The sequence below is a fragment of the Pipistrellus hanaki genome (assembly GCF_964339955.1).
Source record: "Pipistrellus hanaki genome assembly, chromosome: 7".
Classification (NCBI taxonomy): Eukaryota; Metazoa; Chordata; class Mammalia; order Chiroptera; family Vespertilionidae; genus Pipistrellus; species Pipistrellus hanaki.
The window spans coordinates 18753290-18774358 of record NC_140509.1 but is presented as its reverse complement, the minus strand read 5'-3'; the positions used below and the strand labels follow the sequence as shown (position 1 = coordinate 18774358).

General features: G+C 40.9%; 1 protein-coding gene across 1 annotated transcript in view; it reads left to right on the top strand.

Moving 5' to 3' along the window:
• PKHD1 (PKHD1 ciliary IPT domain containing fibrocystin/polyductin) overlaps window positions 1-21069 on the top strand; it is a gene marked incomplete at its 5' end in the record, with an annotated part of 385387 nt that overhangs the window by 202586 nt on the left and 161732 nt on the right. The window contains 3 exons of the mRNA XM_084889432.1: window positions 117-309; window positions 1698-1893; window positions 13630-13695. Coding sequence (XP_084745558.1) covers window positions 117-309; window positions 1698-1893; window positions 13630-13695 — 455 coding nt within the window. The remainder of the gene's footprint in view (window positions 1-116; window positions 310-1697; window positions 1894-13629; window positions 13696-21069) is intronic.

The window sequence follows — 21069 nt, the reverse complement described above, 5'->3', positions numbered from 1 at the left end:
CTACAGTACACATGGAGAGAATAGAAGATGAGTCATAACTGATGGAAGAAGAGTACATTAGATCCAGGATGAACAAATAACTTAAAAACCATATATATTTTTTTAATTCACACTAGGATGAATGCTCTGGATGTTTCTTGTGACTTAACCTTGACTGACAGCAGAAATAAAACAACCACTGTCAATTATGTGCGGGACACATTGTCTAACCCTGATGGCTGGATGGCTCTGCTCTTGGATCAAGAGACCTACTCACTGCAATTTGAGACTCCTTGGACCAACAGATCTCTGCAGGGAACTTCTTTGATGGTGTGTTTCATTTTCAAGTGCTTATGATGTTTCCTTCTGTAAAATAATAGTTTGAAGGTATTAGCATCTCTTGGTATTGATAAAGAAAACTGCAGCAGCATTTGACCAGATGAATGTATAACTATAACTTGAATACATTGTGTGTGTGTGTATTTGAAAATTTTATTAAACAGATTTAAAAATTTTAAAATACACACACACACACATTGTAATCTGTTTTATAAAATATATAAAATTTAATATATATTTCACCTTGAATGTAGATTGGTTCTGAATGAATTTTTAAGTTTATTGATACAATAAAAAACAGCTTTTAAGCAATCTATAGAATTTATTCTTATATTGTGGGTTAAGAACCAATTTAACCCAGAGAGAAGTGTTTATAGTCCAAGAAAAATGTCTTAACAAAGCATTTTTATGTTACATACTGCCACCTTGTGGTCAAAGATTAACTTGCAAATGAAGGTCGAGGAGTCAAATGGGTTAGGGGGAGCAAATACAGGAATAGTCATGTAGGAAATGGGTGCATTTTCTGGAAAAAAAACAAGCAAACTGGTGGATTCCCTTAAGCTCCTTTTCCTGCTGTGAACACATTTCTTTCTTTCTTTCTGTCTCCTAATATTTATATTCCCTACAAGCCCCGAGAGCAGTCTTAGGGAATTAGAAGCTAGTTTAGGTGTGCCATAGTTCTGAGGAGTTCAAAACAGAATCTGTTTTTATCCTCTCACCACCTCTCTGAGAACAGAGAGCTTTTTCCTTCCCTAAAGGCTCCCATGAGAACATTTCATGGAATTTGCATAAGGTAAAGGCAGCCGGTTGGTGACTAGTTTCTCTCCTGGCTCACATTCTCCTACTTTGTGATATGGGACAAGTTTCCTGAACCTCTACCTGCCTCACTCTCCTCATCTGTAAAATGGGGCATGAATAGTAACAATCACGGGGGATATTTCAAGGATGGAATGACTTTTTGTGAGTCGTACTTAAGCATGTAGCACAGGCCCTAACAGTGCTCGCTATTGCTGTTTTCAACGGATGATACTGCCAATATTGCCTGCCTCTTTAAAGGGATTCCTGGCCTGGCTCTGTCTCGTCTAGCTGTTTGATCTGGGACAAATCAATTCACTTTTCTGGGTCTTGGTTTTCTCTTGTGTTAATTAAGGAAGTTAAACAAAAAAAGAAACTTATGGTGTCTTTCAGTCCTCGCCTGGTATGATTTTGTAAACTCTAGTTCTGAGTGTATTGTGAAGTGGACTCAAGCCCATTCCCCAGAAGTAACGTAGTCTGGGTGTGAATGACCTTATTTCTAAACGACTCAGTGCTCTTTGTAGCTTTCTTATGGGAGTCTTCCTTCCTAAGTAAGCTCTATTGTATTTTTCTCTCACTTCAAGTACTCGGCAACATTTGGCAACTTTGCTCCTGGAAATTACCTCCGGCTGGTACACACAGTCCTGTGGCCTTCCCCTGACATCCTCGTAAGGTGCGAGAGTCAAGTGGGGCGGTCTCTGCCCTCTCTCCCATCGCCTGGTAAAGACCAAGGCTGTGACTGGTTCTTCAATAGCCGGTTGAAGCAGCTCACCTATCTGGGTAAGTATGATTAGGTGGGCATTTTAAGGGCACGTAGTAAGAAACCACCACTCACTCTTGAATTTTAGACATTTGTGCTGTGAAACGATGGGGAACTGAAGGAAACAGCTGTGTGTTATGGTTAAGTGGATGGGCTTTGAAGACAGACTGCCTGGGTTTAAATCCCACTCCAAGACTTACTAGCTATGGGACACTGAGCAGCTACTCTTTCTCTGAGGCTCAGCCTCTTTACCTAGAAAATGAAATAATAATAGGACCTACCTCAAAAGATAGAAAATTATATAAAGGATAATATGTAAAACTTTTTATCAGAGTGCCTAACCCATAGAAAGTGCTTAATAAACATTGTTATTAATATTTTCAATTCACTTTAAGGCACTGTTATATTTGTAGAAAGATCAAGTGCATGGTAAAGACAGGATGGCTCGGTTATGGCCACAGATATTAGGGGCAACAGAGAGGACAAGTGACAGCTACAAAGAGAGGAGGAGTGAAGAGTGAAGTTAATGTGGAAGGTGAGAAGGAAAGTCTTGGAAGGGGAACCAAGGTGAGGAAGATACGAAGGTGTGGAGGGCTGATCTGAAGATTAGGGTGGGATGTCTCTGTATTGCATCAGGATGTAGCATACAGGAGGCAACCTACTGCTATTTTTTCCTCCCTCCCTCCTTCCCTCCCTCCCTCCCTCCCTCCCTTCCTCCCTCCCTCCCTCCCTCCCTCCCTCCCTCCCTCCCTCCCTCCCTTCCTCTTTTCCTCCCTCTCTCTCTCTTTCTCTCTCTCAAAATAAAACATATCCTCAGGTGAGGATTAAAACAAAGATGTAGGATGCAGGAGCCTCATCTTATAGGACTGGAAACCCTTCTGTGATTGCAGAGTAATAGATGGCTGAAGGATTTCTTTATCATCTTATTGTGCATGTTTCACAGGAGTTTTCTTTTGACTTCCTGGTGTTTGTCTCATATTCGTGTTCTATACCATATACCATGTCAGCATTGGTCACTCTGAGCACTGTGATGTCCATTTATACCAACCTCAGCTCAGTGTAGTCTGTAAGGATAATCTGTCCAAATGGGTCTTTAAAATGTCAATTTTGTTATAAATTAGTCTTAACAGATCCTGGTCAGATTTGGAAGAACTCATAGCACCTCAAGTCCCAGCCCCTGCTATAAGCCAGTCTTGTCCCTAAAGATGTGGAGAGCTGGGCAATTGTCCCGAGTTCCCGAACCTCTCCCTTGTGCCTAGCTGTATGTCCACTGAGTCTGAGCTACACTTGAGCCCTGGGATGATTACATGTTAATAGCACCACAGAGGAGAGTATGGTACTTCTCTGGTATTTTTATCTTTGCCAAATGGATTGTTGTATATTTTACTTGCACTGAATTGTAATGTTCAAATTTTCTTTCTGATTTGATACATTCATAAATGTAACCTAAAACTGTAAAAATCCAGGAGGGACAGAGAGCCTGTGACTGGTTTACAACTCTGGAGTGGATACCAGTAGCAAGAGCAAATCTCTTCCATTAATTTTAACTATGACTATTAGCTTGATATATATTATAGAGCAAAATTTAATTTCAAATGGTTCTTGTTCTATTACTTAGTGTGCTCTTCAGAAACAAGTCCATTGGTCGGATTCTGTTTATGAGCTGCGGACAAATTTGAATACTCGCATAAGCCAAAACAATAAAGGAACATTTGGGGCTTAAAGACAAAATAGAATAAAATCACACAGTTACAGATTTTCTTCCCTTTTGATAGTATTATTTATTGAATTAATAACAAGTGAAACTATTATATATATTAGTATATACATATGTGGTATGTATATACTAATATATATACATACATATATATATGTATTACCACAAGTATGTGTAAGTATATATATTTATGTATAGATGTACCTCTGCATATGTATATTGTATGTTATGATGTGATGAATATTTTAATATAAACATTTCAATTAGGTATAAAGTTGTCATTAATTTTTACAAAGTTCTTTGTCAGAATACCCTCGTATTTCCACCCTTTGAACAATATGAATTGGACAAGGAACAGGAAGGCGCAGAGGGTTGGTTGAATGTTTAGTGAACCTGGAGGCCCTTGTTCCTTAGAGAGGATTCCCAGCGTTCCAAGCAGTGGCTCTCAGCGTCATTTGTGCCTACTGTACCCTCTGAGCATAAGGGGTAGAGAGGAGGCTAGAGTCACTTCCGTTCCCATTTCTGGGCTGGCACAGTGAGGACACAAGGACTCAGGGGGAACAGAGGCTCCTCCCACTCCTCCTTGCTGGTACCACGCAGCTGTATTGGGTTGCATGGATTTGGTTATGAGTTTGATCTCCTTTGAGTATAGTTTACGCAGGGGTCCTCAAACTTTTTAAAGTGGGGGCCAGATCACAGTCCCTCAGAGAGCTGGAGGGCCGGACTATATGAACTACTAATTCCTACTGTAACACCTTGGCTGCGCTCACTGCCCAAAAAACCTGGCGGGCAGGATCAGACTCCCCTGGGGGCTGCATGTGGCCCACGGGCCGTAGTTTGAAGACCCCTGGTTTACAGTATCTTTAGGAAGGCTAAGCGTGCCATGATGCCTAAATGGCAGTGAGGAAGGTGTAGCTGGTACCTGTTTCAGCTCTGTGCCATGCATTTCACATATTGGTTAGTTCACTTGTTGTTGTTTTTTTTAAAATCCTGTGATATTATAAGTCTGTGATTGGTCTATTTATACAAAATACCTATAATCTAAGAAGACAGCCCAAGTACAGACCTCACATTCTGTGTGGACATATTCCTGGGATGAAAAATCACAGAGAGAGTTGAGTGTACAAGTTTCATTTCATTGTAGGGAAAGTGCTTGGCCTCTTCGGGTCCCCTGAGTTTCCTGTCAGACTTTCGGGGGATGGGGAGTGTCCTGCTCCTTTTCCTGGCTGGCCTTCACTCAGAGTGCTGCTTCGCTGACCAGTCCCATTCATTTGTTGACCACTTCTAAATGGATCGTTTTTTGTATTGTTTGTGACCTAACCACATCCCCCAGGGGAGGAATTTTTTCAAATCACAATTATATTCATTTCCTGCATTTGGCGACTTCATGTGTTTGATTTAAGATACCTGACTAATCTTAGACATGGCTGAGAATGGGAAAAATCAGAACCCAGGCATTCTAGCTCCTGGCTATGGATCCCTCCACTAGAGTGTGCTGCCTGCCAAAGAATCATTGATCACTGACCAGAAAAGGTGGTGCTGGGGGGTGCTGGGCAGGGTCATGGGAGAAGACTCCTCGCTGATCCCCAGTGACAAAGACAAAGAATCCTGCACATACAATCTCTTTGACCCTTGCATTTCTCTCTCTACAGAGGCGAGTCTTGTCTTTGTTCAGCAAACATCTTTATGGAATGCAGGTTCTTTGGAAAGCTCGTGGCCAGAGCTTAGGGCTTAAGGTTTTAATCAGTGGCTGGCTGGCTATTTTACCTGGGGCATGGAATTATAAATGCTCCATGCCTCAATAACTTCATCTATACAGCGAGGTTAAGAATACTGACTTATCTCTTGGAATTCTGGTACAAAACACCCAAAACATCCTCAGGTGTGATTAGTGTGCCATGTTACCTTGCTCAAAATTTTCTCAGGAGATTATTTCTTTAGAAAATTATTTTTTATTTCCTCAGAAGATTTAACAATGTCACAAACCTTGAACTCATCACCTTTCTGAAAAGGGTCTTATTTTATTTTCCTTGACTAGATTTTGTTAGATAGCTGAGATTCATGATCGTATGGCGTAGATGACATATTGTTCCCATGACTGAAATTGAATACCATTTAAGCAATTGCTAACCACAGAATAAGATAACCTTGTTCATGTAGAGATCTTTTAAGGAGATTGGTTCGGGTGGACTTTCTTTTTTTTTAAAAATATATTTTATTGATTTTTTACAGAGAGGAAGGGAGAGATATAGAGAGCTAGAAATGTCGATGAGAGAGAAACATCGACCAGCTGCCTCCTGCAGATCCCCCACTGGGGATGTGCCCGCAGCCCAGGTACATGCCCTTGACCGGAATCGAACCCGGGACCCTTCAGTCCGCAGATCGACTTCGGCTCGGGTGGACTTTCTAAAGTGCCTGAGAATGCTGCCCACGGAGCCACTTACAAAACAGACCACAAGTGAAGTACTCTGTGCTGTGGTTGTGTTAGGACCAGGAGGGGCAGTATTTGAAGTGATTAACTACTATGCATAGTGGTTCCGAGATGTAACCTCTGTGCCATGCTTGGGGTGGGTATGCCTGTAGAACACGTGTTCTTTCTCATTTTTCAAAGCCGGACTCAAATGCAGCAAGCCCATCTTCCCATTTATACCATTTGGTTCCCTGGCAGCTTCTGGCTCTGCCCGACACGGCCAGCTTCCCCTGCCTCTTTCCCTGCTGTTGTTTTCCAGGGCGGTTTCAGTTCATGCTGAACTATTTTTATTTTTTAGTTACGTTAACGCTATGAAATAATTAGTCAGCTAATTAATCTGGTTTACAAGCTTTGTAGGATTCTTCAGCTGTCAGTCAGGCCCAGGCCCGAGGCCTACATCTAGTCTCAGCTCTCTTGCCCATGTGATTCCTGTTGCCATGGCTACTGGCTGCATCTGCTGACACCCTACTCTCTATTTATTGCTTAATTAAGAATTTCACGCTCAGCCCTTATCTGCCTCTAAGAACAAGCACATACTGTTAAGAAATTCCAAATATAGGCCCCGGCACAAGGAAAGCCTTTCTTGCGAGTTTGGCTGGACGGAGCCTCTCTCAGGATCTTCTGAGCATCCCAGCCGCCACCCTTCAATCAAAAATCATTGAATGGGATAGAGATAATGAGCATGTCGCATATCAAAAGAAGGATGTTTGCTTGATCCCAAGGAGGAAAAGCTGCTCGTCTCCATCTCAGCTCCACTTCAAAGGGAGATGAGACCCCCTCTTCCGTGGGGCCTGATAAAGCTTCATTTGTTCTGGGCTTGACTTATGCAAAAGGTCTGGTATGCCCGAGTCCCATTGCACAGACGTGGCACCCCCCCACCTCTTTGCCTCCACCTCCACCAGCCCTGCCTGGCCTTCCGCACACTCGTGTGTCAGCACTTAGGCAGCTGGGTCCCCCAGAGCATCAGGCGGAGCGTGTAATCACTGACTCTCCACCGACAATGGCCACTTGTAAGGGGGTGGCCAGGAGGAGGTCTTCCTCACAATAGGAACACAATTATTGCAGCTGCTGGGGAGGGCCACGCTTCTTCCTGTTGAAATAGAATAGGACTTGCTCAAAACAGGCGGCGAGGTGGGGGGGAGATGGCGAGGGTTGAGACGGGGGGGGGGGGGGGGTGGTGGAAACAATCTTGAGTTGATTATTCATATTCTGACTCCTGGAAGCCCCATGCGGAACCAGTGGGGTTCCAGCAGCTGCTCGTGCACAGCCCTCTCCTCATAATTGTACATTCTGTCAGGGGTCAACTTACTTTTGACCCTGTCCTTTCATATCGGTAAAAGGCTCTTCAGGACAAACTGTTGGGTTATGGCAGGGTGCATTAAACACTCACAGGCCCTTCCACTTGCTTTATCCCCCACCCAACCAGCAGCCGGTGATAAATTCATATCAGATGCTGAGCCATTCTCTGCTGCCCTCCTGAGTTCACACAGCCCCCACTCCCAAACCGCGATGCCTGGACAATGTGTGGGGCGGCAGCTGAGAGCGTCCGCCTGCTAGGCTCACAGGCTCCTGCGTACCACCTTTCTCTGATCGGACTGAAAAGGGACATGTGGAGCCAGGCTGGCCAACTCTTGTCTCCAAGTGTCCCCCTCGCCAAGATAAAGGCAGGCTGTTTGGCATGAAGCCGGGGCTGTTGTCCATGAGGGCAAGAGGGCTGAAGTAGGGAGACAGATGGACTTTATTGTCTGCACCAGGTGCCCTGAAGAACTCCAGTCACAGGAGGCTCAGAAAAGATGCTGTTAACTTGGGAGCTATGAAAATAAGGGATGTTTTCCTAAGTTTACAGCAAGAAGACCATGGATACTGCTTAGGGTTTCTCTTTTGTCAGAGTGCCGAGGGCTCAGGGATGGAGCAGGCTGCTGCCTGGACCCTTCTGCTCTTGAGCTGGTCCAGAAGACCCTGTGCTGCTCCTTGGGATGGAATCTGCTAGAGATGAAGATGGAGAGCTGACTCAACTGGCTGCCAGATCTCTTTGGGAGGATTTTATAAGCAGAGCAGAATTGTAATTCTTCGAAACTCTGCAGACATGCCATGCTGTGTCCCTCTAAGGCAATCTATAGCATTCTAGTTAATAAATTAATTTACATTCTTATAGAAAACTCATTCCCCAAGATCCCCCAGGATTTTTATGGGTAATATAGAGAACTGACTTTGGGGAAATGCAGTAAACTTCATGGCAGAAATATAGAGAATGGAACAGGAGCTGGAAAGGTGAGAAGGGATTTTACCTCTTGATGACAAGCAACTTCTTCAAAAGGAAAAGGAAGGAAAAAAGGGAGGAATGAAAATAAATAAGGAAGGAAGGAAGGAAAACTAAGAAGTCAGAATCAAATACTTTTTCTAGGGATCCCTGATTGAGGAACTAATGCTTAGTGACACTGGCAGCTACCCTTAGTTTACAAAGGGCCGGGCACAAGTGGCATCAACTGATATTCAAAGCCAGCCTTTCTGACTCGGGTTCCTTACTTTTCCTAGTATTCTAGTGGTTTTGTTTGTCTGTTGTTTCTGTAACCTATACTTACTGATTAACTCTATTCTGTGTAAACTTGAGATATTTGAGTACCACCATCACAATTTGTCACATCCTTATGACTTTTGTACTATTATTTACTTAATATATTTCTTAAATAGATGCCCACACTGAATTATTTTAAAAACTTAACATATTCTCAAGCAAAAACATTGACAAAACCATGGGTTTAATGACCCAGTACAAAAAAAAAATTCTTTAACAATTTATGCCACGAAAATGATCACCTCACATCTTATGTTTTGGGAATATAATGTGGTTTACAAGTTTTTGGTACAATTGATTAAAAGTAAGAAGTGTGAACATAAGTCTCTCTTTTTTATTTGGGTCTCCTCACTTGTTAAGAACACTTGCATCTGAGAACAAACCACATTTTTGAGAGTATGCATTAGAGAAGTTATAAAATTCCTCAATTCGGTGCCTCATGGGCAGACAGCTGGAATGCATGGTACCAGGCCCATCCCTCTAAGTTCTGGTTCTGTAGGTCTGCACAGAGCCCAGGAAATCACAGATGGCCCATAGGTTGCACACATTTCTCTGCATCAGAATAACAATTGTTATTGTGCTCTAAGTTAATTAAGAAGATTTAATTGAGCTAACTCTTAGGACTGTGGTTAATGCAAATCTATCTGTTGGTGTCTTGATCAAGTTCTTTTACTCTTGCACTTAAAAAAAATCACTCTTTCAATGATCCATGTTCCTGGGGATAATAGAAGAATCAAAGGGGATCACAGGATTTTCATAAAATGTTTCTGTGAAGATTTTTAAACGATTCTGTGTTATAAGGGCCAAGGTGACTCTGACTGTCTCTAAAGTTGGTATCAGCAGTGTGGTCTTGTGAACCAAACTTTACCTACCCAGGGACCAACTGATAAGCCAGCCTTCTCTGTGTCTAAGTAATGGAGGCTAATGTCTGGGGACCAAGGTAGGTAGAAATGGCAGGTGTGTGAGGCAGATCTGGGGAAAAGAGGTGGTGGTAGGGGACAGGCCAAGCTAAGCTGAAAATGCAGAGAGAAGACCAAATCCAACAACAGCTTTCTCATGAAGATAGAGCTGGAGTCTGGATCCAGTGTGTGTGTGTGTTTGGGGGGGAGGGAGGAGAGAGAGAGAGAGAGAGAGAGAGAGAGAGAGAGAGAGAGAGAGAGAGAGAGAGAATGGGCCAGGGTAAGAGTGAGCTAAATTTGCAGACACAGATCACAATGGCTGTTTTGTGTTCTCTCCACGTGTAGTCAATGGTTGACTCACCTGTATACATGTCGGCTGAATGAGAGCTCCTAACATGTGCCTAAACCTGAAGGGCAAATTGTGAATGGGAATATAAATGAAGAATAAAACAGGAAAGGAATCTATAACCTGCTAAGATGCCATGTTTTTTTCCATGTAGGTACCTATTTATTGCTCTAAATTCTAAGAGAGAATTACTCATTTTTCTCTTCCTTAGTGCTCCAGTGAGGACACAATTCGCCAGGCACAGCATAGTGCTGTTGAGCACTGGTATCATTTCTAGCTGAGCAGCTCTCTTTCCTCTTACCGGGAGCTATTTTCTTAGCACTTTTCTCTTTTCCTCCTATCTGAGCTTGCTAGCTCAGATCATATAACACTTGTCAGCATAATTTGGCAATAATTGACCCATATACTTCTTTTCTTTTTGAGGACCAACCAGATATTCTTACAATCTGGGAAGGATCAACTGCAGTAAGTCTCCATTTATAAATAGAGCAGATTAACCATTCTCATATTACAAACACAGAATCAGAAATCAAGCACTGAGAAAACATATGTACAATATCACAGCTTGTATAACGCTTTTAAACTCTTCCCAAGACAATACCTTTACTCTCAAATGATTTTCGTATTTATCCAAATTGGAAATGACACTTAACATTTACCCTGTCTTTTTAGAGTCAAAGCACTTAACAGATTTTAGCAGAGCTGGTTACATGCTTACAACTCTATACCATGGCTCATCATGATTAGGCGCAGCTGTAAAAAGAAGAAAAGCTTATTTCCTGGTTTTTGTTATCTGGTTTTTAGAATCATAAGTATGTCATAGTAACACTGGCAATAATAGCTGACTTTATTTTCCATGTGTGTCAGGCACTGCACTAAGTATATTACGTTGCTCCATCTTTTCTTCCCAGTAACCTTATGAGGTAGATAGTAGGATCATTCCCATTTTTTAGGTAAAGTTACTGAGGTTCAGACGGTGAATAACTTGTCAGGTGCCCAGATCTAGGAACTGAAAGACCCAAAATTCACATTTAGGTTGTTGGACTCCAGCATCCACATTCTTCCTCACCACTCTCTATGGCAGCACTCTCACAATGCAGAAATGGTGTTTGGAAGAATTAGCCCTCCAAGCCATGCTCACATGCTCTGACCCAGTTCACAGAAGGGCATGTATAAGTAATGGTGCGTTAGAAAACCAGACTTTTCTAATCTTTTCTACTTTTGGTAGCTTTTCTCCATTTCCTTTGGTACTGAAACCACTCTTTTCAGATTGAATGATATTCACATACTTGCTTGAATAAAGTGAGCAATAGCTTTTCAATGTACCCTTTCAATGTCTGTTTAGGGGCAGAAGGTCTGCAGGAGGTTGGAACCGTTTGTGTGTGTGTAGCAGCTGAACAAGGTCAATGGCCACTCAGTTCAGAAGCCATTGGTGCAGAACTACAGACGTGAGAGCTCCCTGAGCCAGGAAGCCTTGACTGACCAAGAACAGGACCTGGGCAAGTGACTTAGTGAATGAAAGGACACGTGGAACAGCCTGTGTTGGGAGTTAGATATGTTGCGGGTTAGCCTTTTCAGTTTTAGGGTTACTCATCACGATGGTAATTATAGTGTGCTGTAGGTAAAGTATCTTTTTCATGTAGGGGCCTTTGGATATATTGATTATGTTCCCTCTACTTCAGATTTCATCATCTATCTAGTGGGGAGAATTTTCTATTCTACCCTTCCTCCACCAATTCCTCTTATAAGTTAAATAAATCTATAAAATGACTAGAGTGGCTTTGAAATACACCTTTATATGTAACTTTACTTGTTTGCTTTCCTTACCTCAATGGCTGGGTCTTAAGGGAGAGGGCAGGGATGCCCTGAAATCTACAACCTCCTGGAAAGTGTTAACATGGATGATTTTTATAATATCTCTAAGTGAACCAACTTCCCTTTCCAAATGATTCCTGGAATTTATTCTCATTTTCCTTTCTTGGAGTTTGATTCTGTTATAACATTTCAATTCCTTTTGCAGAAGGATATTCTATTGTTACAGCCTTTGATTGGTTTTAGATATCATCTTATTCATATTCTCTTTCACTTCTCTTTCCGTTTGAGCTTAAGTTTTGTAGTATTTTGTTTTTTGGTTCCTTAAGTGGTTTATTTCCTACCTTTATTTGTTTAATTTGTTGAAATTGTCACTTAAGTCCTGGGTATCTAGAGTAGAGCACTATAAACTTAGGATTCCTAGATTGGTCCATGAAAAATTAAGTATCCAGCAATGTTTAATGTCCTAAAGTACATGAGAAAAATCTCTTCCTGTAAGATTTAAAGGCAAAGCAAACTAACAATGGATGCAATCCTAAATTAACCACAGTTGATGCTGGATAAACATTTGCTACATTGAGAGCTAGCTTAGGATAAATATCACAGTATTATTTTAAAGCGCTTTTAAACTTTAGGAAGTGCATAGATCAGTGTGAGAAGAAGGGGATAAGTTAAACATTCTAGAATAAAAAAATAAAAAGTTAAGATGCTAGGCTAATGGCTTTCCTGGTTTTGTTATTATTATTAAAGGCAGAAAAGTGGGTGAACTATGCAATAGGACAGAGAAACAATATAAATGAGGTCTTAGAAGTAGTGATGAAGTAGAACATGGAAAAGAACATGCTGGCCATTGTACCTGACAGACTCATGCATTTTATAATGGGAAGAAATTAAAATGAGAACAATTATCAAAATGTGAATAGAATAGGAGAGGTCTCATCATAGATTCCTTTGGGGATGATTTTCTTTCTAATATTCAAAAGCCTATGTTTTATAATTAGGAAGAATGATCCTTGTTCTATTTCATTCTGTGATGAAGGAAGGGCTCAAGGTCCCAGGGAATGGCTAATGGAGAGCATAGGTTTGGCCAATGTCTAAAGGCTGAAGCCTTTAGCAGCACCAGGCTCTCCAATGGTGGGGAGGGAGGTGCTGGCTCCTGTGACATCTGATAAGGCAGAAAGGTAATTAACCAATAAGAGACAAGGTGTTACTAAAAAGTGGAGTTCAGGCACCTGATTACTAATTAATCAGGCGTGAGAGCACCTTGTAGATGCATTCACTATTTAATTATAGCAGCCTCTCTTGGCAAAGGAGCATATGTTCCCAGCTTAATCTACTGGTTTATACTGACATCAAATTGTCATTATCAGAAAGAATCAGGCCTTTTGATTATTTTCACTAATTTATTGGACACTTAAAATTAATGAACCTCAGGCCTTTTAAATGTACTCAGTTGGTTTGGAAGATGGGAGGAAAAAGGGGGGTGGGGTGGAGAAAAGCCTTCATTAAAAGGACAATTTGTTTGGATAAAGGCTAAGCAAATACATTTCATGGGTGATCTGAACTCTGTTGATAAAAATCATGAATCTACAAGCTGAGCTTTCAAAATGATAGAGAGGAAATAGAGTATGAGGTGTGCCCTGCTGACCAACATTGGCTTCCAAAGAACATATGACTAAAGGTTTTTATACCCTCATTATTTATGTGCCAGATCTCTGGGAGACATCACTGCAATTAAGTTTAATGAAATAAAAGCAATGAAAATCAAATGTTGAAAATCAATTGTTAGACTAACTAACAAGAATTTTATTTTTTTATTTTGAGAATGTAATTACATTAGGGAGAACATAGCACAAAGCCTCCTTTCTCACATATGAATATCTTTCATATTAAGACACTCTTTGCATTACATGCAAGTTGTGGCTTTTTCTGTTCAGTTTCAGGTGAAGGTCAAGTCCAAGTGACTGTCCAGGTGAAGGAAGGTGTGCCCCCAACTGTTTCAGGTGAGTATTAACCCACAAAATAGAACTGCCTGGCACAGCACAATGTCCTCCAATAATAGTTCCAAAAATTCTTCCTATCATATTGTTTATAAATAGGCAAGTACCAGTCCTAATGGCTTTATGCCCAATAGCTCTCTATTGTGTCAGCCCAATAGCTAAGATGTGTCTGTATGTTAAAGAAAGATATATGAAGGGCACATTTCAAAACATTGGAAAGTAAAAATGAAAAGATGTAAATAAGCACATTTTATAAATTATGGACCAGATGTGCACACAGGAGTCCAGATCTGCAGATGGGCCATTAGGCCCCCAACAAACGGAAAGAAAAATTCACGGTATCTCAAAACTTTAATTGTTCCCAGTAATTTCAGGAAATTGGGGTAAACAAACCATCCACCAAAGTCAGATGGTTCTGTGAAATCTTTCTAACTCATAAAAGCCAAATTTTCAAAGACGAAATTACTCATAAGCACCTTCTAATGTGTTTCATTGTTTGTTTTTGTTTATCCTGAGTCAATTTACCTATACATTTGTAGCAAGGATAAATCTTTTCAAAGGCTAAGTTTTCCTTTGATTCCCAGTGGCATTTTTGTCGTATGTCAGAGCAGAACCCATGCTAATCAGAAAATGGTAATTCCTTCATTGAAATTAATTAATAATTGATGTAAAGCTATAAAGTAAAAGTACTAATGGTTGCTAATCCATGCTTATTGGGCTAGAAAAAGTGTGATTCTTTGTTTTCATAACTGTTTCTGCTCTGTCATAGCATTTTGCTCTTCATAGCCCAGATCTTCCTTCCTTTCTCTTTTTTCTTTCTTCCTTTTCCTCCCTCCCTCTCTCCCTTCCTCCCTCCTTCTTTCCCTCCCTCCTTCCCTTTCTCCTTTCTTTGAAATAATTATGAGATTTTATTCATTTTCATCATGAAGCAACTTTTTTCTATTTTTAAATTTAAAAAAATTATTTTTCAATTATAGTTGATGTACAATACAATGTTATATTAGTTTCAGGTGTTCAGCATAGTGATGAGACATTTATATACCTTGTGAAGTGATCCCCTGATGAATCTAGTATCCATCTGGCATTATACATAGATATTACATGATCATGGACTAAATTCTCTATTTTGTACTTTACATCCCCAGATTATTTTCATAACTGGCGATTTGTACTTCTTAGTTCCTTTCACCTTCTTCTATTATCTTCCTAACACCTCTTCTATTTGGCGACCATCAGTTTATTCTCTGTATCTATGAGTTCGTTTCTGTTTTGTGCTAGGTGGCTCATAAAAGCCTTAATAATTGCCTCTCATGTGAGGTGCGAGAGGAGACAGCAATGGGTAATGGTGTTTGAATTTATGGGGTCTTGTGGTCACTTGGGATGTCAATCAAATGACTAACTAAATTTCCTTTAAAATAACTGTTATTAAGGGAAATTATCTTACAGTTCTTTCTTCTTTGAAAGTTCTGTGTTCAAAATCCCCAAAAAGAGATGAGATCAGTTAGGTCAGTCCCCATTTTGTAAAGAATCTAACTATTGGGGAAGCTCTTATGTTAGACCTTTAAAAGGATACTGGTGGCCACTTCTGGTTCAACCAGCTGTAGCCAGAGTGGCCACAGCACTTAGTATGAAGAGTTCTGTATGATGGACTCTTTGGAAGGACAAGTGGGTAGCCAGCATCCAAGGACTTTTTGGCAGGGTCAGGTTAACTGGGAGATGCTTCATTTGGTTTGTCAATTTCAACATGATGAATAAATAGAAAGCCAATGCTTTATGGAATTGTATACTTTTAATAAGGGAAGAAACATTATAAGCTGTCCTACCCAATTGCCTCATTTTATGAATGAGAGCATGGGAGCCTAGAAATTAAGGTTTACTTGGTCATATCCATAGTGAGTGGTTAACCTGGATGAGAACTCAGTTCCCTAGCTCATTCTAATGTTCTTTCTGCTTTACCATATACTTGATAAAGTGCTTAAACTCCCTTTAATGGCATATGCAAACTTATGAATTAGATCAGGAGCAATTGTATTTAGCCAGTTTTCCTAGCCTATAAGTTTGGGACAGAAAACTACCCCAAAATGCAGGGAGTTACAGAGTTAGTACATTACCATTCTTTAGAAATAAATTCAAATATTAATGTGGTTCTCAGAATTAGGCTGATTTCCATAGTGTAGGGTATATGAAAATGAAAAAATTTAAATAAATATGGGTGTATTTTGTGTAAATTATGGACCAGATGTGCACACAGGAGTAGTTCTATGAAAAAACTGTAAAATTATTGCAGTATCGAAAATTCTTTTTTCCTCCAGCAAATTATTTTTATGCTTTTGTTTAATTTCAGACTTACAGAAAATTTTCAAGAGTAGTACAAATAATCTCCATATAGGTTTAATCTAATTTCCTCCAATATTAACATTTTGCCAATTAACATTATTGACAGTTTTTTAATAAAACAAGAATGGAATAATTCATGGAGTTCTATCTATATGTTAACCTATTCAGAGATTCAATAGAGTATGTAATGTAGAAGAAGCATTTTGGGTTAAGGTTTCCTGTTTAAGAGCAACTTAGCTCACTCATTTAACTGGAGACTTATTCTGTGTACAAGAGTGTGCTGTTCACTGTGGAAATCATGGACAGGAAACTAGAGACAGCAGAAGTTAGGGGACATATGGGTCAGTAGTTATGGGGAGACCAGAGCAGGTGATGTGATGTAAATTGTTGTTTGAGCACTTAATGGTTTGGGGTTCAGATTTATGTGAATTTGGGTCAAGATGATACCTACTTTTCTGAATACCCCAATGAAGGTCTTTTATGCTCCCCCAACACTGTGGCTTTATCAGTTTCCTCTTAATGTCCATGGTGATTTATAAAAGATGGGAGACAAGAGAATGGGTAAGTAAAGCAACCACTTTAATGGAAGCTAAAAATATTTCTGAAGAGACTTTTCCTCAACTGTGTTGTTTCTTCATTGGGGGCTAATTTCAAATGCTGTGCATAGTCATATGAGAACATTGAGATGATCAGATAGTCTCTCCCTAAAGTTGCCAACCTTTGTCCCAGAGATCTACGTTTATTTCCTTTTCTCTGGTCTCTGAGAATCTGTCACCCTTCTCCTGTTTAAAGTCAGCCCATCCCTTCCAGCACCTTCTGAACTTTGTGCCCTCAGGAAATAACTTTGTTTTGTGTAGTTAACCTGCCCCTCTTTACTGGCTCCTTCATTTATTGCTTCCCAATTAAAATAAAACAAAAACAAAATTTATGAATACTTACCTAATCCTTCTCTAGTTGATTTCTCTTCTTCAAACTTCTCTAAATAGCTTCCTCTTCATGCAGAGCCACAAGAAACTGGTGCAGATGAAGGATTAAGGTGGAAAGGGCAATATGTAGCTGAGATATGAAGTTCCAACCATCTCAAATTTTGGTTGTCATTGAGTGATAGATCTGTAGAGGAAAGCAGGGTGAGGCTTCATTCCAAATGGTGATCCTGACCAAAATTTATGAACTCCAGTTTCAAGATAAGTCTAACTTATTTAAAGGTTGGAAAGACAGATCAAAGGCTGAGAGTCTCAAAATTTAAAGGTTCCTCAGTAAGCTCTGTGATATTCTGACCCAGTGTCTTCCTTGCTTCTCTCCATTGCATCCCTCAATCCACTGTAATCCAGAGTGGTTTCCCCCTTGAGAACTCCTCCACTGACACTGCTCTCATCCTGATCTCTCATGCACTGGTCGCCTAGTTCAATAGCCACTTCTTCTGCCTTCTCTCATCAGAAATTTGCTATTAACAAGGTCACTTTTCCCCTTTGGACATTTCTTTCTTAGGCTTCCAAGAAACTCTTCTCTCCTGATTCTTTCTGAATACCTCTGACTAATTCTTCTTTCACTGTCAGAGGCTCTTTTTCTCTTCTCACCTTTCTATATTAATAACAAAACAGTCTTGCAGAAGCTAGGTAGTAACTATATGGAAATCTAAACCTCGCGGGAGGATAAGTTGTTTCCTTATCCAGTCACTGTATAGATTGTATAGAATAATCCAATTCCTTCATAATAACATTCCTTAGGACAGCTACCTTAAGGTTTATTTTGTTCTATTAAAGACATTTTTAGCCTTTGTTTAAGTAAGTGAAGATGACTAAAGGGAAGAATGTTTGTTTCCCACATCTGCAATATAAAATTGCAGTAATTATGGGTTTTTGAGGTTTGGCATAGCATTTTGAAGAACCTAGTCACTGCCTGTTTAAATATCACTGGAAATAAGGCTTCAGGACATCATTTTTTTTTTTCTGGTGCTTGTGGTTCTATAATAGTTAGTGGCCATTTCAAAAAATGTTCCCATCCTATCTCCACCTGAATATTTAGAGTGCATTATTAGAAAGCAGTAAATATTGGGAGGCAACTTTGGAAGGTATTACAGTATTAGTTTTTATAAAATATGGAGAGAGCCTCTTTCTGAGTGAGGCTTGTTTCTAGACATTGCCTGATTCCATAATATGAGATATGTTTTATGATATTTATCTATCATCTATCATCATCATCTATCTACCTACATACCTATCTCTATATCTATCTATCTATCTATCTATCCATCCATCTTTTGAAATTATCTTGGGGCCCTAATTAGACCATCTCTTCCTGGAGAGTTGGGTTCAGGTACCAGGGGTCTTCAAACTAAGGCCCGCGGGCCACATGCGGCCCGCAGAGGAGTCTGATCCGGCCCGCCAGGTTTTTTGGGCAGTGAGCACAGCCGAGGTGTTACAGTAGGAATTAGTAGTTCATATAGTCTGGCCCTCCAGCTCTCTGAGGGACCGTGATCTGGCCCCCCACTTTAAAAAGTTTGAGGACCCCTGACTGGTAGACAAAACAAATTGGATATTCCCTATGGTTTTGGCCACAGGCTTTTTCTCTTTTCACACCACAGTACTCTGGAACTATCCTCAGTTTCAAATATCCTCAGTTTCAAATATGACCTCTTGGGCTGATGAGCCCAAAATCCTTCTCTCTGACTCAGAACCCTTTTCCATCCTTCAAATTCAAATCCATTTCCTACTTGCTGTATATTTTCACCTAGAGGCCTCACAGGCACTCCAAACTCCATATGGCCAAAACAGAATTCATTAATACATGTCCTAATGGGTATCTCTATCTCTGCCCATCAGCACCCACCATGATGGAAACCCAGAGGCTTCTCCATCTTTGTTACTCTTCACATATTGATCTCTGATTATTTTTGCAACCTCATCATTTGCCTCCTTATGAACTGAACTTCCCATAGTTCTTCCACTTCATCTTTTATTTCTTGCCATTGCTCATGCTCATTCCTCTGTCTAGAGTGCAGATTCTCACCACATATCCTCCTCACCACCACCACCACCCCCCTTTACCTTTATAGCTCCTGAGCTTTTCAAATGCAGCACAGATCTTCCTCTCCAGGAAGCTTGCCCTGGCAAGGTCTCATTTCCTCCCTTGGTAAGGTACCATTAGAGAGAAATCCCTTCAGAGCTCTATCCTCCCAATATTTACTTATACAACTTACATATGCTATTAGCTCCTTAGGGCAAAGTGTGGCATAGTATTTCTTTTTGTATCCCTACATTTTTAGGGCAATTCTGATAGAAAAGACATTGACTATTTTTGGTTTTGAATTCAGCAATAATGAATGAGATATGCCCATCCCACCAATCATGTGAGATCCTCCATCATATGAGTTCTTGAAACTTCCAGGAAATTTTTCTAGCGTGAGAAGAAAACATTTTTCATAGAACAAATGTATTCCCCCTATAAGACTTAATTTAATTTGTGGTTTAATTTGAACTACTTAAAATATTACTGGATAAAAGAAGATCTGTGCTGGAAGAAGAATGTTTAGTCATCTGTGAATCTTTTCATTCTCTTCTGAGATAATTTCTCTGCCCCATGACTGTAGCAGGGATCACATTCCAGTAAAGAACATGTGGGTACAATTCAGCATGGTGTGCGTGATGTGATGCTGGGCATTCCTCATTGGAAATCAGTCGGTTTATGTTTCAATTCCCTGATGAAGAGGCCAGTAAGAGGGTTGAAAAAAATGCTGTTTAATTATCAGCGGTAGAATCAATAAAAACCATTTGCAACATATGAACTGCATGTAAATTATTGCAGTGAGTGATCTCCAAATTATTATACTGCTTTTAATAGTCATTAAGAGCTATGAGAAGATCATACCTTTTGATTCAGTGATTCTATATTAAGAAGAAATCAGTTTAAATACCAAATATTAGAAATTAAGTAAATTATGGATTTTTCATATAGAATACTAGAGGCCCAGTGCACACAGGTAGGGTCCCTAGGCCTGGCTGGTGGTCAGGGCCAAGTGGGGCCGTCCAGCTATTGGCATGGGGCCTCTTTTCCCTGGCTGCTGGCCAGGGCCTTCCTTTGTTCTGTGCCGGGCCTTGGCGGTCAGCACATGCTATAGTGAGCGATCAAACTCCTGGTCTCCTGGTAGAACTCCTGAGGGGACACTTTGCATATTAGCCTTTTATATATACATACTAGAGGCCTGGTGAATGAAATTTGTGTATGGGGGGCAGTGTGTGTGTGTGTGTGTGTGTGTGTGTGTGTGTGTGCCCCTCAGCCCAGCCTGCACTCTCTCCAATATGGGACCCCTTGAGGGATGTCCGACTGCCGTTTAGTCCCGATCCTGGTAGGCAGTTGGACATACCTCTCAGAATCCAGGACTGCTGGTTCCCAACTGCTCACCTGCCTGCCTTCCTGATTGCCCCTAACTGCTTTTTCCTGCCAGCCTGATCACCCCCTAACCACTCCCCTGTCAGCCTGATCAATGCCTAACTGCTCTCCTGCTGGCCCAATTGCCCCTAAATGCCCTCCCCTACCAGTCTGGTCATCCCGAAATGCCCTACACTGCTGACCTCGTCACCCCTAACTTCCTTTCCTTGCCAGCCTGGTTGCCCCTAACTGCCCTCTCCTGCACTCCCAATTGCCTCTAACTGCCCTCTCCTGCTGGCCTGGTCAGCCCTAACTGCCCTCCCTGCCCCCAACTGTCCTCCCCTGCAGGTCTGGTCACCCCCACTTGCCTTCCCCTGCTGGCCCAGTCACCCCTAACTGCCCTCTTCTGTTGGCCTGGTCACTCCCAACTGCCCTCCCCTGCAGGCCTGGTTCCTCTCAACTGCCCTCCCCTGCTGGCCATCTTGTGGTGGTGATCTTGTGTCCACATGGGGATGGCCATCTTTGACCACATGGAGGTGGCCATCTTGTGTGTTGGAGTGATGGTCAATTTTCACATTATCTCTTTATTATATGTATAAAATAGATTAGGTAGCCATTAGAATTATATCTACAAGAAGTTATAATAACATGAGATAATGCATATGAAAATTT